The sequence below is a fragment of the Triturus cristatus genome, chromosome 1_1 (genome assembly GCF_964204655.1).
Source record: "Triturus cristatus chromosome 1_1, aTriCri1.1, whole genome shotgun sequence".
Classification (NCBI taxonomy): Eukaryota; Metazoa; Chordata; class Amphibia; order Caudata; family Salamandridae; genus Triturus; species Triturus cristatus.
In genome coordinates this window covers 76,743,350-76,758,414 of record NC_140579.1, presented here as the reverse complement: position 1 = coordinate 76,758,414, position 15,065 = coordinate 76,743,350, and the positions used below count along the sequence as shown (strand labels likewise).

At 41.9% G+C, this 15,065-nt stretch overlaps 1 protein-coding gene across 6 annotated transcripts in view; it reads left to right on the top strand.

Annotated features, from left to right (window-relative positions):
• Nucleotides 1-15,065, top strand: part of LOC146869487 (RNA helicase MOV-10-like) — a 567,813-nt gene that overhangs the window by 466,830 nt on the left and 85,918 nt on the right. For all 6 annotated transcript variants that reach the window (XM_085654043.1, XM_085654053.1, XM_085654071.1 and 3 more), the window contains 2 exons: nt 807-932; nt 3,527-3,615. In XM_085654043.1, coding sequence (XP_085510169.1) covers nt 807-932; nt 3,527-3,615 — 215 coding nt within the window. The remainder of the gene's footprint in view (nt 1-806; nt 933-3,526; nt 3,616-15,065) is intronic.

Genomic DNA, 15,065 nt, shown 5'->3' with positions numbered 1-15,065 from the left:
TCTTTGAGAGTGGCGTTTTGTCTGTGCATGTAGTCTAGTGACGAGATTTCCAAATAGAGCTGTGTGTCATTTGTGTATAGGTGAAAGGGTATGTTTGCTTGGTTGAGAATGATGGTGAGGGGCTCCATGTAGATACTGAATAGTGTAGGCGAGAGGACAGAGCCTTGGGCGACACCCTGGGTGATTTGCATTGTGTCAGAGGTCGGATTGCTTGTTTTTATTTGTTGGCAGCAGCTTTGTAGAAAAGATGTGAACCAGCTAAGGAGCACCCCTTCCGCTCCAATCCCCTTTTGGAGGAAATCCAAGAGTAGCTTGTGATTGACCATGTCGAAGGCCATCGATAGATCTAGGAGTATGTAGGAGCAGACAGCATCAGTCTGTGTCCAGGGATTTTTGCAGGTCATCCACTATGTTCAGAATGGCTGTTTCTGTGCTGCAGCCCTTTCTGAAGCCTGACTGATGAGGGTCTAGCAGTTTGTAATTGTTGAAGTGTTGGTTTAGTTGTGATACGACACATCTTTCTAGGGCTTTGGCTAGGAAGGGAAGGTTAGAGACTGCTCTGAAGTTGTTGTCATTCAGGTCAGCTCCCGGTTTTTTAAGGAGTTGCTGACTTGGTCAAGTTTTAGACGGTGTGGCATCTCTCCAGTCATCAGGGAGCTGTTCATGATCCTAGTGTAGAGTTGTTGATAAAAATGTACAAATGCTTTGTTTTCCCTCTTCATCTTTCCTAATGTCCCCTTGGTGTTGTGGATTTCTATTCATCTCTTTTTAAGAAGTCTTAACTAGTCCTTTTTTCTTTTTTTCAGGTTGGGTCAGTGGAAGAGTATCAAGGTCAAGAACGGAGGGTGATCATTATATCCACAGTGCGGAGCTGCACAGACTATGTCAAGCTCGATGCAGATTTTAATCTAGGATTTCTGAAAAACCTCAAAGTAAGTCTGGCTCTCATGGTTGTGCAGTGGAGGACTTGTATTCAGCTGTGTTTTCTCAAAGGAAAAGTAGAGTAAAGAACATTTTTTAAAAGGCATTCATGCTACTTCTCAATCACAAAGTTGTTACCTTATTTTAAAATTCTGCTAAGAACGTGGCTGCAAATGGTTTATAAGGAGTGGGAGGTAATGTCTTTGAGGATTAGACAGGAAAAAAAATCTAAAGTAACTAATGTTGGAGGGAAATTTTACTAGAACTGGTGGAATAAGTGACCCGCATTGTCAAAGCCAATATGTCCTCCCTTTGAAAGGCATTGGCTAACCGTGTGCCTTTACCAATGTTTGTTATCCGTGCTGAACAGCATTGGCAAAAACAAAGTAAAAAAAGCTAGCTCTGGCATAATAACCTTTGTGCACACATGCATCATGTACTCTTCAGAATGCCTATCTTTGGGCAGTAAACTAAAAAGTGTGCAGCTGTGAAAGGGCATTGTAGAGAGAGGAGCCGCCTAGTAGTATACTTCATCTGCTGGTCCTCCAGGAAAATAAATGTTGTGCAGGGGAGCGACCAGAGTTGGAATGAGATGAGCAATTTAGAAGAGAGTGCCTAGCAATACAAGGCAGAGAGGCGCAACAGAGGAGATTGGGAGGCCGTGGTGGGTTGTGGCGTGTTGTAGGGCAAGATAGAATTTTTTTTCAAAATGTGGAGTAGGACAGGGAGAGTATGGGGAGGCAAAAGACGAGTTGGGGGAGCAACATGGAGATCATTGTGGCACTGACATGTGAGGAGAAAGTAGCAAATGGAAAAGAGCACAAACAAAACTTGTAGTCCCATGGAGTGCTGAAAGACAAATGTAGCTCCCTTAATGTAAGCAGGGGAAGCATACAATGTATCCAATTAGGAACACTGTACCACAGATATTCTTCAAGGGAGAGACAGACACCAGAAGCAAACAAATGAGATTGACAAAGCCAACCATTCACGAGCAATGGGCTGACCCATAGTCTGCTATACGTTTTGCTACTGGACACAATAGGTCTAAATGTGTCTGTAGGCAAGACCTAAAAAAATAGCAAATTGGGAGAAAACATCCAACAATTGTTCTTCGAAAAAAACTGTGGGTGGTCATTAACAGTGTGGGATTAGGGAAAATAGAGCAAGGGAGCGTAATAAGCAGGCATGAGATGGATTGCAGAACAGTGATGGCTACAACATTGGTGTCTGAAAGTGGGATGGAGCGGCGCTTTTATGTAGTTAAAAATGAGGTTAAGGCAGCATGTCTGACTTGGAGTGGTGTGGTATATGGTACTGTTGGGGGATCATGGTGTTGGTCATTGTACAGTTCATACTGGTGTCCATGCTAATCAGTAACTGCCATTTATGTATAGCTAAATATTTAGCTGATCTCTTTTGTGTTTAATTGTGTGATCTTGAAACATTTGTGCATAATGCTGGTAAGGCACAAGGTGACTCAAACTGGTTTAGTAATGATGTGGCACAAGACATGCCATCTGGCTTCCATTTCAATGAGTGCAGCAATGACCTGGCCATTGGGCGCTTCCATTTCAATGAGTGCAGCAATGACCTGCCCATTGGGCTGACTCTCTGCTAAAGGTTTCTGCTGCAGATTTTCTATTTTCCTTTTTTCAAAAAACAAATAAGTCCAGCGTTGGAATGGCTTATTTGGAAGTTCTGATTATGGCACTACCTTGGTTTGGTTTGTGATGGTGGTGGATGAAGGCGCGGTTTTTGAAGTTATCAAATGAATACATAGCGAGATGAGGACCACTGGCAGAACTACTGCCGAAGCACTGCACGCCACTATTCTGAGGTGTGGATGCAATGTACTCAACACTTATTTAAAAAAAAGCTGCTACAAACAATGCCAGAAGGAATGAAAAAAGTTAATGTACGAGGACATCTGTGTTTGCTCATTTTACTAGATTTCCTAGGAGAGACTAGGCCTTGCATCTTAAATAAGTTGCAGCTTTTTGCAGTACTATCCCCATTCCTAATTTTCCATTCATGGAAAGTTGTCTAATGCAGAAATAAAATCTGGAGTTCAGTGGTATTAATGGTAAGTCTTTGGAAAGTTGCATTGCATGGCCCTGCAAGGTACTCGAATGGAGAAAAGATGTTCACACTACGCAGTAAATTGCAATGAGCCCCAGTTTGTTTCTGTTCCAAGCTTTACCCAGCAAGCGAAGTTGACCAGAGGTCTATAAGTTGAAATAGATACATGCTGGAACAGCTGAGGAACAACATTTTGGTAATCTCATGGTTCAGTTTCTGACCAAAGTTTGCTGAGATGATGATGAATCCCAGAATGGCTTGCTGGTGTTGGCTTATTGGATTAGGTGGTCTGAGCTTCGTTCAGTGATGGTGTCCGCCGGTCTGTTACCACCAAACTGACCAGACCTAGACCATGAGTTTTAAGGAACGTATGATATTGCAAAAAACGCACTAGATTCTTGTTAAGGGTGAAATACGTGCAGACAGGAAGAGTAGTTCTAGAGCTGCTATTTGTGGAAAATAGTCTATTTCACCAATCAAGAACCTAATGGCATGGTCTTTTTGTATCCTTCTCTTTCTGCAGAGGTTTAACGTCGCAATAACCAGAGCAAAGGCCCTCTTGATAGTGGTGGGAAATCCCATTATACTAGACAAGGATCCCAACTGGTCCAGGTAAATACCAATAATCATTTTTTCCAACTTCTTAATGTGTGGATAATCTACACCTTTGCATTTAAGTGTGTGTCAACAATAGCAATAGGGTTTGCCCTGGCAGCATTAGCAGACTAACCTCAAACCCTTGACCTCAGGTAAGTCTTACTTACTGTACTTGACACAGTGATTTTTCGTGACCTTTTATGATCACTCCATCTTTAACAAACATACCTGCTGCTTCATCAGTGCCTTTATCCCAAACTCTCTCAGAAATATGTATGCGTATATGGCAAAACACTGCGTAGCCTGAAGAATTCAGGGTGTGTGCTTGAAGCGCAATTGGAAGGCAATAGTGTGTTGCTTGAGTGTTTAGTATATTGCATTGTTCCCCCTACAACACTGGCCACCTTCGCATTTCATTCACACCTGTGTGTAACTTTCCACATTTTAATTATATCTGTACATTTACATGGAACTATTAAAATGTGAAAGGAAATCTTTAGGGTGTGTTTCAATGTGTTTTCTGGCCAAGTCTAATCTAGGACTCAGTTAGGCCTCGAATTCATTCTTGTAAACCAGGCTGCTGACTTTAAACATTGTGTGTTTTATTTATTTTGCTATTGACACCGAACACACCAAGATATGCACTGTTTGTTTTGAATGACATGTTCTCAAAGAACTCTCTGTAGGAAGTTTTTGCTACTTTTCAAATCTCTTCCTGCTAGCAGACTATATTGCATTCAATCACCCCTCCCAAATGACAGCCCCCCCCCCCCATGACAGTCTGTTATAATGGGCGATCAATAGTCATTGAGTGTGATAGTGTTGACATGGTAGGTTTATATGACGTTTTTAAATGACGTTTTGTGATTTTCTGCAAAAATAATATTTTTGCTCCCCCCATGCTGACGTAGCAGTTTCTGTAATTTTCTATCTTGAAATTGACCATATAAACCCTTGGATTTGGAGGTGAGATGTACGGCTTGCAGTTTTGACTAGGGATGCCGTCCCTTTTGCTATTGATTTGCTGCACATATAAACCTAGTCTTATTTTCCTGATTTTGCTCATTATTGCAGAGTCCTGTGACGGATTGCCTTCATCGCAATGCTTTTCATTGTACTTTGGGTGATTTAATGAGACACTACTACTGCATTCGTATTTCTTCAGTATTCTGTTTTGTACTGACATTTTAACAAATGTACATGTTTTTCTTAACTTGTGATCACTAACTCCCTTTATGGGGCAAGTCCTTTCTCACTGACTGTATTTTTAAATGCCATATTGAATCTCGTCTCCATGATCATATTGTCTCGAGATTAACACCACCCCCTCCCTGCAGTCTGGCTGCCTCGCTCATGTTGATCTAAGACAATGGCGCACTCACACCTGCCACCTTCATTTGTGGTGCTTCTGCATTGGGATTGCACAGTTTAGCACTCTGAGCCTGGGTGATCTTGAAGGAACCAGGAGCAACGGGCACCGGGCTGCTTGTGGGCTTGGAAGCCATGCGCAAGCTTCAAGGTATGTGGGCTTTCTGGTAAAATATGGATAGACCAAGAGCTTTTTGTTTGCATATTATAAGTTGCATATTATTGTTCTACCTGGATGATTAAACTGGGCAGTTTAATTTTACCCTCCCCCTCTGCTTTACTTTATTTCAAATTCTTGGAAGTCCACTCTTTTCTGGCCGGCCCTCACTCTCTCACCCATATATACTTGTGGATCTATTATTCTCCCAGTTGTCATTTTTCCCAACCCTCTTTGTGTACTTTTTAATCTAGGATTGGCCAGGTTTATACTCCAGTTTAGAGCTGCCCATTCATTTCTAAGCCAAGATAGGGGTCTTCAAACATCTGCTGGGGTTTTAAACCGGTTCATTTGCATATCGAAGTTACCTCACAGTGCTCACACCTTCTTCAGCTTGGCACTTTCTTCGGTGCTACCTGAGAAGAATACCCGACCCATCTCAAAATGGATTCTGAATTATTCTCAGTTAAAAATGAATTTTTACAATTGTACCACACTGAAATGCGCAACTTTTCTCTATTCCTCTTCGTGCCTCTGTCACATAAAGAAAACCATGATCAATATCCTCTGCAGTGAACTTAAACAGTACATTTGCATCCAAATTTAGCAATTTAATCCAGCGTTAAAATCACGGGCCTTGAATTGAATGTAGGTTTTCTTGTGCTAACTTCTGCCATGTTGAACCACTATGTAAACTACCAGCGCAGCTCCGGTCATTTGTAATACATTGACACAATGTGCACTCTGTTTTAAAAACGAGATAGTGCACACAAAGCACTCCCTTAAAAACTCGAGAATGATACTAAGAATTCTTAATCTCTTCTCTACTCATGTTTAACAAAACAAACTTTGCCCGCACAATCAGGATTCTAAATACAACTCTTTCAGTCAGTAAAATCCTGTTTATCTAGAAACGTCTATTCTCAACATTCTTCTACGTGGGAATGCACAGCTCACTAACAACATTTAGGAGGCAGGAAAAAGCGCTGTGCTTACGAGCGTTAAGCTAGTTGGCAGCGTGCGTGGGACCAATGTGCATCATTTATATAAGGGCAGAGAGACACCCCAAGGTTCATGAAAAGGAACTGGCCAGGTTCTGTTTGGGACAGTGACGGTAGGAATGTCTGCTACACCCATGGGTAAACTTTACATTCTTAGGTCTCGCCTAGCGTTGCAGCACGCATGCGCTGCTCACTCTGCGAGGCATATTGCAGCAGGGTATGTTTTAGAAGTAGAGTGGAAGCCCCGACCATATTTTTCATTGGCTGGCGTCATCGTCCATGGTAAACGCTGGCTTCCGATTGAAAATGAGGCTTCTTAGTCCCTCCTTGTTACCGCCCGTCTCCTTTTGGGACTGCCCATCAGGACTGGATCTTTTACTTGCGGCATTATACTGTGTCCTTCATTTAGTCAGTAAGCACTATTTATTTTTTTATTCTGCTTTGGTGCGCGCCCAGATTTATGGTTTGTTATCTCAGCTGTGCCTCTCCCCGGGTCAGCTGATTCCCTGCCGCTGAGCTGTGTGTGCAGAGTTTAGTTCACGAGGACTGTTTCAATGGACAAACTTCCGTGAGGGCGTAGTTTATGGACCGTGGCACAGAAATGGAACTGGAGGGGTGTTTCACGTCATGCAGTATTGCACGTGAAGAGAACGAACTGTGGGTCTTTTGCGCTGCCGGTTTCTTTATGATTTACATTTCAGCTTCCCAATGCAACTCCAAAAGTTGTCTTATCCATGTTCCTATCGGTTGTCACCCTAAAAGACGTGAGAATGGTTTGTCCAAACTAAGCAGGTCAACTTGGAACTCAGCCCCATCTCTCATCTGTGAAAACAATAACACGGCAATTGCTCTGTCACGGCACGCGTGAGACAGTTTTCATCACAGAACACACGAGACACAGGCCCCGCTCAAGAGACTCGTCGCTAGACAGTGCGCGAGGCCGTCTGCTCCCCCCCGCAAGGCATCACTCGGTGCTGCACGAGGCCCCACTCTCCTCCCTCGTGTGCCCCACAGGGAAGCATGAAACACTTATGAGCCATAGAGAGGTGCAGGGAGACTGCGAGAGCCCCCGCGAGGTCCCTGGCAAGGCTCAGGCACCGCCGGCCCCTCCCCTTGCCGGAGCCCACCATGGACTAGTGGGTGACGGTGGAGCGGGAGCTGGAGAAGGTGCTGCATACGTTTTCGGGCCACGGACAGCACAGCTAGCAGAGCCTGGAGGAGCTCATCGACTACACGAGCGGTCTGCGCCGTGAGATCCTGCAAACAGCCAGTGAGATCTGCCTGTGCGCCGCCGCGACCCTCCCACCTTTTATCCATCCCTATACCCCTTCCCAGAACATAGAGCACTGAAAGTCCGGAGGCCTTAAGGCTCAAGACTCCAGCGCAGGGTTTTTGCTGCTAAGAACCTCCAGTCTTTAGGCATGCGATGTTTTGTGCCTTACAATCATTAATCGTATGCCTAAACCAGTGCTTCAAATTGGCAGATACTGTCCGGTACCAAGTACCTGCACTTTTTTAATTTGAAAGGGAGAATACCTGCACTTTACAGCACTACTGCAGTATATCTAATGGTAGAGTATCGGCACTTCACTTAATAGTGAGGACCTGCACTTCTGTATTTCCCTTGAAAGCACTAGCCAAAACGTAAGTGAGACAGGAGTACGTTAATCGATGAGACATCCAAGTTTTAAGATTTGACCTAAGATTGTTTCTAAAGCTGTTGGCCTGCCGAGTTCTAGTGATATTAAGCCCATTTGAAGCTTCGGACTCAAAAACAGAATCTTTTGACTAAGGTTAAAACTGTGAAACTAAAGTCCCATAAAAAGAAGAGGCCATCGTCTGTTATTTAAAAGTCGACCGCGAGTTCTGTGACTGCATGGTCTAAGACCCGCAATATCTTGTCCTGACAAGCCTGAAATTTATAGTAATAAGTCATATGGTTAACTCTAAGACCTGACAACCACGGATCACCAAAGCTTTTTAGGCATATGTGCTTTCAAACTATTAGATCCTTGTCCCTTTAGACGCATTGGGCTTCTGAGAAATGAAATACTTGCACTTTGATACTTAAGATCATTTAAGCCGACATACCAGCCAGACGACCAAACTATGTTGAGTGAGGTCTTTGAGAGTCTGGACCATTTAAGCCCCAAAATGCCCTAGGAAAGTGTGTGACTTGCGCTATAAATCAATACACTTTGAGAGACCCTGTGGTCATCAAGTTAGTCTGATCCGATTTATCTAAAGCCAAGAGCCTCAAGGACAGAAACATTGGAATACTTGGTATACACCTTAACGCTCGTTTCGCTCTAGCCATCAGGAGCTTGCATAATTCCCAAAATCAACAGAACCCGTGGTGGTGGTGGTGCAGATCAGGGCATATAAATTCTCTCTACTTCCACGGATAGAGTAATTTCACAGATACACGCACATACACTCACCATACGCTTGGGCCCATTTCACTAACATACACTCAGATTACTCTATCAATGCCAACCATGGAGAGAGAAACCTCCTAAACACCCTGCATCTACAGTAAGGTCAATGAGACCAAATTGACACTGTCTTGAGTCATGATTTAAACAACAATAATCACAATAGAGTACTCAATAAATGACAAGAAATAACCACCAACACTGTATTTAAAATAATGGTATTTTATCTAAAATTAGTTCAAATGGAAAGTCTATCAAAACAAAATCATTATTCTCATAGTTACCTATTCTAGCTAAATGTCATAAATGGGTCAGGACAGGTCTCTCAGTAGAAGTCTCCCGAGTCGCCGTCCTCACAGCATCGATCCTCACCAACGCAGGTTTAGGAAGAAGTGGCCTTAGACTACTAACAATAACTTATAGGCTAACAATACTTATAGGAAATCTTTCAAAAATAACGCAACATAAAATGTTCTGAATATCCGTTGAACCGCTGAGCAGAGCGAGCAGGAAAGGATGTAGCATCGCTACATTTGGAAAATCTCCGCTCAGAAAAATCACAAAAATAAAAAAGACGGAAGAAGGAAACTCGAGTTTGCAAATGTAACTTTTGTAAATGTTCTTCCTCTGAACCATAGCGAAACCATCACTGTAATCACAAAGTTCATTGTGGCTCTCTTTTCCTCCAAGGTTATTTGGACGATTGCCTGGAGTCGCTGTCATCACGGAAACTTTCAAAACTCCAGCAGAAGCCATAGTCAGGTGACTTTCAACAAGGCCTCTCGTCATCTCATTTCACTCGAGCACAGGCTGTAAACGGCAGCCATTTTCCCTTAGGCCAAAACGAACCATCTTAATTGAAAGAAACACAAACAACGTTACTGCATCATCGCAATGATTAAACAGTGTTATTCCCACTAATTCCCTTATGTGTATGTAATTATCTAGCCTTTTGCAACATATTTAAGCATTAATACACGTTATTTCAAAAGCGGTTTGTGCTTTAAACAAACAGCACTTAGCAACATTCATTTAATTAAACCTGCACATTATTATTAAGCAACATATATGCATTCCCACGTGTAATTTCTCTTGTTAATTGTGTTGGTTAGACAGAATTTTCACACAAAACGAATAATTAATGATTACAAATTAATATTTTAATTCTCAACATATAGACAAAACTGGAGCTTAAAAACCCAATAAATTTTCAACAGAAAACTCTGCTCCAGCAATCCCCCTTTGGTGATATTATCACCAAATAACCCCAAAAAAAAAATTTAGTCCCATTTTAGGAGAAATTGAAAATGTCTTTTTTCTTTTTCACAACACTACACACCAGACTCCCTTTCATCATCCCTCTTCGTTTCCAAGTAAACACTCTCCCTCAATTCTTCTAATTCTATTTCTTGTTGATCTCTTTATGACCTTTTATTTCTCTTTTCAATATTTCTTTTGATTAATTTCTTTTTCCCTCCCCTGTTTTTACAACACAAACACCCCAATCTTAGTATCAATAAAGCAACAATTACACATGTTAAAGGAAACAATATCTTACCTATAATAGTACTACCTATTTTTGCAATAAAACTCTTAACAGCAACTATTTTATTAGCTATTTTGGTCCAGATACTTTCAGCTTCCAGTGGTACTAATTCTTCATGCAAATCAGTAATATTTTTGATATAGACCTTTAGGTCTTTGCTTTCATCAGGAATGTAAGTGCAACAATGTTGAACTTTCAGCATTCCACAGACCCCACCCTCCTTGGCCAATAGAATATCAAGGGCAAGTCGATTTTGCATAGACATGGCACGTACGGCAATCATCTCCGTATTCACCAAAAAGAAACCCTCCAGCGGTATTTGTCGATAAGCGATCCACCACTGTTGACAGTTTCCTAATTCCATATGCATTCAAAGAAATTCCCACTGCTGGAATTAAAGCTCCAAAGATATCACCTACAATTTCAGACCAAGTTTCTCTCTTAAAACGTGTTAGTAAATTAATATGTTCTACATCCTCTATTCTATCTATATGAAAGATCTTTGGAAAGACCAGGCCCACATAACACGTGCCATACCAATGATCAGGCAACCTGTAATAAGCCTTGTTCCCACAAACATAATACACTCCTGGGAAAACTGGATCTTCTCCTCCCTTGAAACCCCATCCTGTTGCAATGAAGTATGTATCATGACACTCACTAGTCCCAACAAAATATGTATCATATTGGGATCTCTTTCTTGTAATACATAACTTACCCTTCTGTGGTGCATCTAGAGCTAAAGTTGGACTAGCCCCATTTCTCAATTCTTTCCCCATCTCAATGTCCCAAATTGTCTCACTCACTTTGTATTTCCCTGCCTTTTCATGCATGCTCATTCTCCTTTCCTCTACCATATTTAGGAAAGCCTTCTCCTCTTCTTTCAAACTGCAAGTTAAATTGTTCTTAAAAATGTAATCTAATGTTAATTCTTCTTTTTCAATAAAAATCTCACCAAAAATGTTAGCTTCTTTAGCTGGATTCAGCCTTTTGTTCATAGGCAATTGCCCAAAAATATTATCTTTGTTAGACATCACATAATCTATTTTCCCTAACAAATAAAAAACACTACTCAACACACTACATGAAATTCCATACGTAGCTGGTAAATGGTGATAAGTAACACCCTCTGAAACGGATGCAGGTAACTGCATACATACGTAGCAATCCCTTACTTCCATTGTCTTCACGTATTCATATAACAATTTTGAAAAAACATTACTAGAAAAATCATTAATTGACCTATCTTTATGTATGTAAGTATTACTAATTCTAGTTGGAACTACTTTCTGTGAATTCTTCTCTACATTAGTCACATTCTCAGTGTGTATCTCAAATGTACCTATTGTAACTCTAAAAGTAACTAATAAAGCTAATATACCCCATAGTGCATTAATAATCCTGTACAGCAACAGCACATTCTACACCATCTTTTCAAGAAGGCACATCTACTTTGATTATTTTCTATGTTAGCCATTTTACTACTTTGACCGTGTCTTTTGACTTCGCCTCTACTACTCCACTACTGGAATTTCTAAAACTCTGGATTACTTCAAACAATTAATTTTCAGACTTTCTTCTTTTCACTTTTCTCCAAGTGATTTCTTTTGTTCACTCAATTTGGATACTCATCACTCTTCACTTCATCTTCTTCAACATCAAATTGTATTAAATCTCCAACATCATCCTCAGTACCCGACTTTTCTCCAATGTCAGTCAAGATTACTTTCAGGATTTCACCTGTATCTTCCTCAACCACTTCACGTAAGGTCTCCTCTGGATTTCCCTGACTTTCTGCCTCTTCACCTTCAGACAGTGCCACGTACGTCCATTCCGGCGACCTATACTTCTGGTTAGGTTTTCTTATCCTTTTGATCTCCTCTGGTTCTTTCGACTCTTTTCGTTTTTCACCTTTTGCTGAATTCTGACTCGACACCTCATTCACTTGTTCAGCTTTCGAGGTATTTGCTCTTGTCAGTCTGTATCTCAGCCTCTTTACTCTGTTATTAGGCCAAAGATCTCCTTTCACAACCTTTTTCGGTCTTGTTTCTTTATTATTTCTTTCTCCAATCCAAGTTCTCTTTCTCAGAACTCGACCCTCTGATTTCTCATTCTCACTTTCATCCGATTCTGTTTCAAATGCCTCTTGTTCTTCAGCAGTTTTCTTTCGCTCCACAGTCTTTTTCACCACTGTTTGAGACTTCCCTATTTCTGTCCCTCCTCGGGTCTCCAACACGCAATCTTCTTGCTGTCTACTTGTCCCTTCACCTAGCTTATCAGGAATGTTCCCTACACCTCCTCGGGGGTCTTCCGCAATCTGTCCCTCTCTATCTTCTTCTAACCCTGCTTCTTCAGGTGTAATCTCAAGTGGATTTTCAACCTCCTCATCTGATTCAGGAGTAGTCTCTGCGGAACTGCTCTTTTCTCTTCTTTCTTCTCCACTGCTTGTTAGAACTTCAGGCTCTCTCACAGAATCTGATCTCCCTTTTGAAACTCTCAATGTTTCTCTTGAAGCTTCTCCTGGAAAGAAAGAATCACCTGACTCTCTTTCTCCTTCAGCTCTTTCAAAATTCCGATTCCTTCTCACTGGTTCTGTTTCTTCATCATCACTGGAATCTGACTCTTCAAAATACTCCTTACCAGTCCCATCTTTTGGGTTTGGAACTCTCAGAGTATGACTTGCATGTACCCAGTTTTTCACACCAGCACACTTCACTGCAGTTGTCGTAGTCAGAATGACTTGTCTTGGCCTTCCCCACCTTGGAACCAAGCAATTTCTTCTTCTGTGCACTTTAATCCTCACCCAGTCCCCTGGACTCAGATCATGAGCTTGCTTCTTCTCAAGTGTGGTAGCGTCTCCTCCAACCTGGTGAAACACAGAATGAACTGCGCCAGCCAGGCCTTTACAGTAATCCAAAATCATGTCATCAGTTATTGTCATCAACTTATTGACAGGCACAAATGCATGACGCATTGCACGTCCCATCAAAATCTCGTGTGGACTCAAACCAGTAGTTCTATCTGGAGTAGATCTAATAGTCATTAGCACTAGAGGCAAGACATCAGGCCATTTCATTCCAGTGGCTAAACACATCTTACCAATCCTGTTCTTGATTGTGCCGTTCATTTTCTCCACCACGCCAGAAGCCTCTGGTCTGTAAGCACAATGTAACCTCTGCTGTATGCTCAATGCTTCACAAATCAAACTCATGAGCTCATTATAGGAGTGTCCACCTCTATCAGACTCAATCGTTACTGGAAACCCGTACCTAGGAATCCGCTCTCTTAACAGTAACTTTGCCACTGTTATTCCATCATTTCTCCTAGTCGGATAGGCCTCCACCCACCTCGAGAACAAACAGACTACCACTAGAACATACCTCAATCTGTTCACTTGTGGCATTTCAATGAAATCAATCTGCATTCTCGTAAAAGGACCACCTTTTCTGCCTATCGTTCCCAGACTCACCACTGTCTTTTTCCCAGTGTTAAATTGCTGGCAAATCAAACATCTTTGACAAATGCTTTCTGCAATCATCCTGAACTTTGCATTGTACCAAGTCTGTGTAAAAGACCTGATCATCGCATCCCTTTCTTATGTGAGGGTGGTTATGGTCTTGGTGGGTGGTTTCCCACTTCTTTGTGTTGTGTGTAAGTCGTCCTGCGCTTCACGTGTTGTTCTGTGTAAGTCGCCCTGCGCTTCAGATGTTGTATGTGTGTAAGTCGCCCTGTGCGTCACATGTTGTCCTGTGTAAGTCGCCCTGCGCTTCAGATGTTGTGTGTGTAAGTCGCCTTGTGCATCACGTGTTGTTCTGTGTAAGTCGCCCTGCGCTTCAGATGTTGTATGTGTGTAAGTCGCCCTGCGCGTCACATGTTGTCCTGTGTAAGTCGCCCTGCGCTTCAGATGTTGTTGTGTGTGTAAGTCGCCTTGTGCATCACGTGTTGTCCTGTGTAAGTCGCCCTGCGCTTCAGTTGTGGTCGTGTGTAAGTCGCCCTGCGCCTCACTGTGTGTATCCTCTATGTGGTCCATATTGTGGTACACGTGTATGTGTAGTGTTGGTTCACCCTTGTTGTCTGTTTCTGGCCTCGGGTGTTTGTCGTCAGGTGTGTTCACCTTTCACTACATGTATTTCAAATGTTCAGGGGGAAGGATGGGGTCACTGCTAGTTTGACAGTTTAAGTCTTCCCCAAAGTACGCAGTGTTAGTCTGCGTTGTTATATGTTGTAATAATCTTCATGAGGGAGGATGGGTGAGGGAGGATGGGTGTGTAGTAATTCACTCAGAATCCAGTTGAATTAAAGTGAATTTATTGAGATAGCAGGACTACACAGCTCTTGAACTGCCAACCAACTCCAGCATCTGTCACTCTCCCAATTGAATTATAACATTCTAACAGTGACATCATGAGCTGACATCACACACACATAACAAGAAGCAAGAGAATAACTCAGGCTCACTTAACATTGACTACAGAATATAACATACCTCCCTTCCTTCTGGCAAACTAAACTAAACACTAATCACATTATACAATACAAAAAAAACAAAACACTAGTCACGAAGTCTGAGGAATAACACGAATTCTGGAACTTCTCCTACGTTGACCTGAAAGTATTTTGGAAGATCCATAAGCTTTGCTTGACACACTAGTATCCTTAGAACAGGTAAAAACTTTGCTTGACGCACCTGACTTCTTAGAAGACAAATCAGACCTAGTTTTAATAAGTCTAGACAAATTCCACCAATGACCACCCTCAACCTGGGCAACATTGTTATAAATACGAATGACCTTGACCGGATGTCCAAACTTAGAACATCCCTTCTTGATGTGTACAGGACTCCTAATACGTACAAAAGCACCCACAGAAAGAGACCATTTTTACACTTTTCTTTTTGTCAAACCATGCTTTCTCTTTTTCTTGAGTATTATCAGAATTTGTTTTAACCTTACCCATGA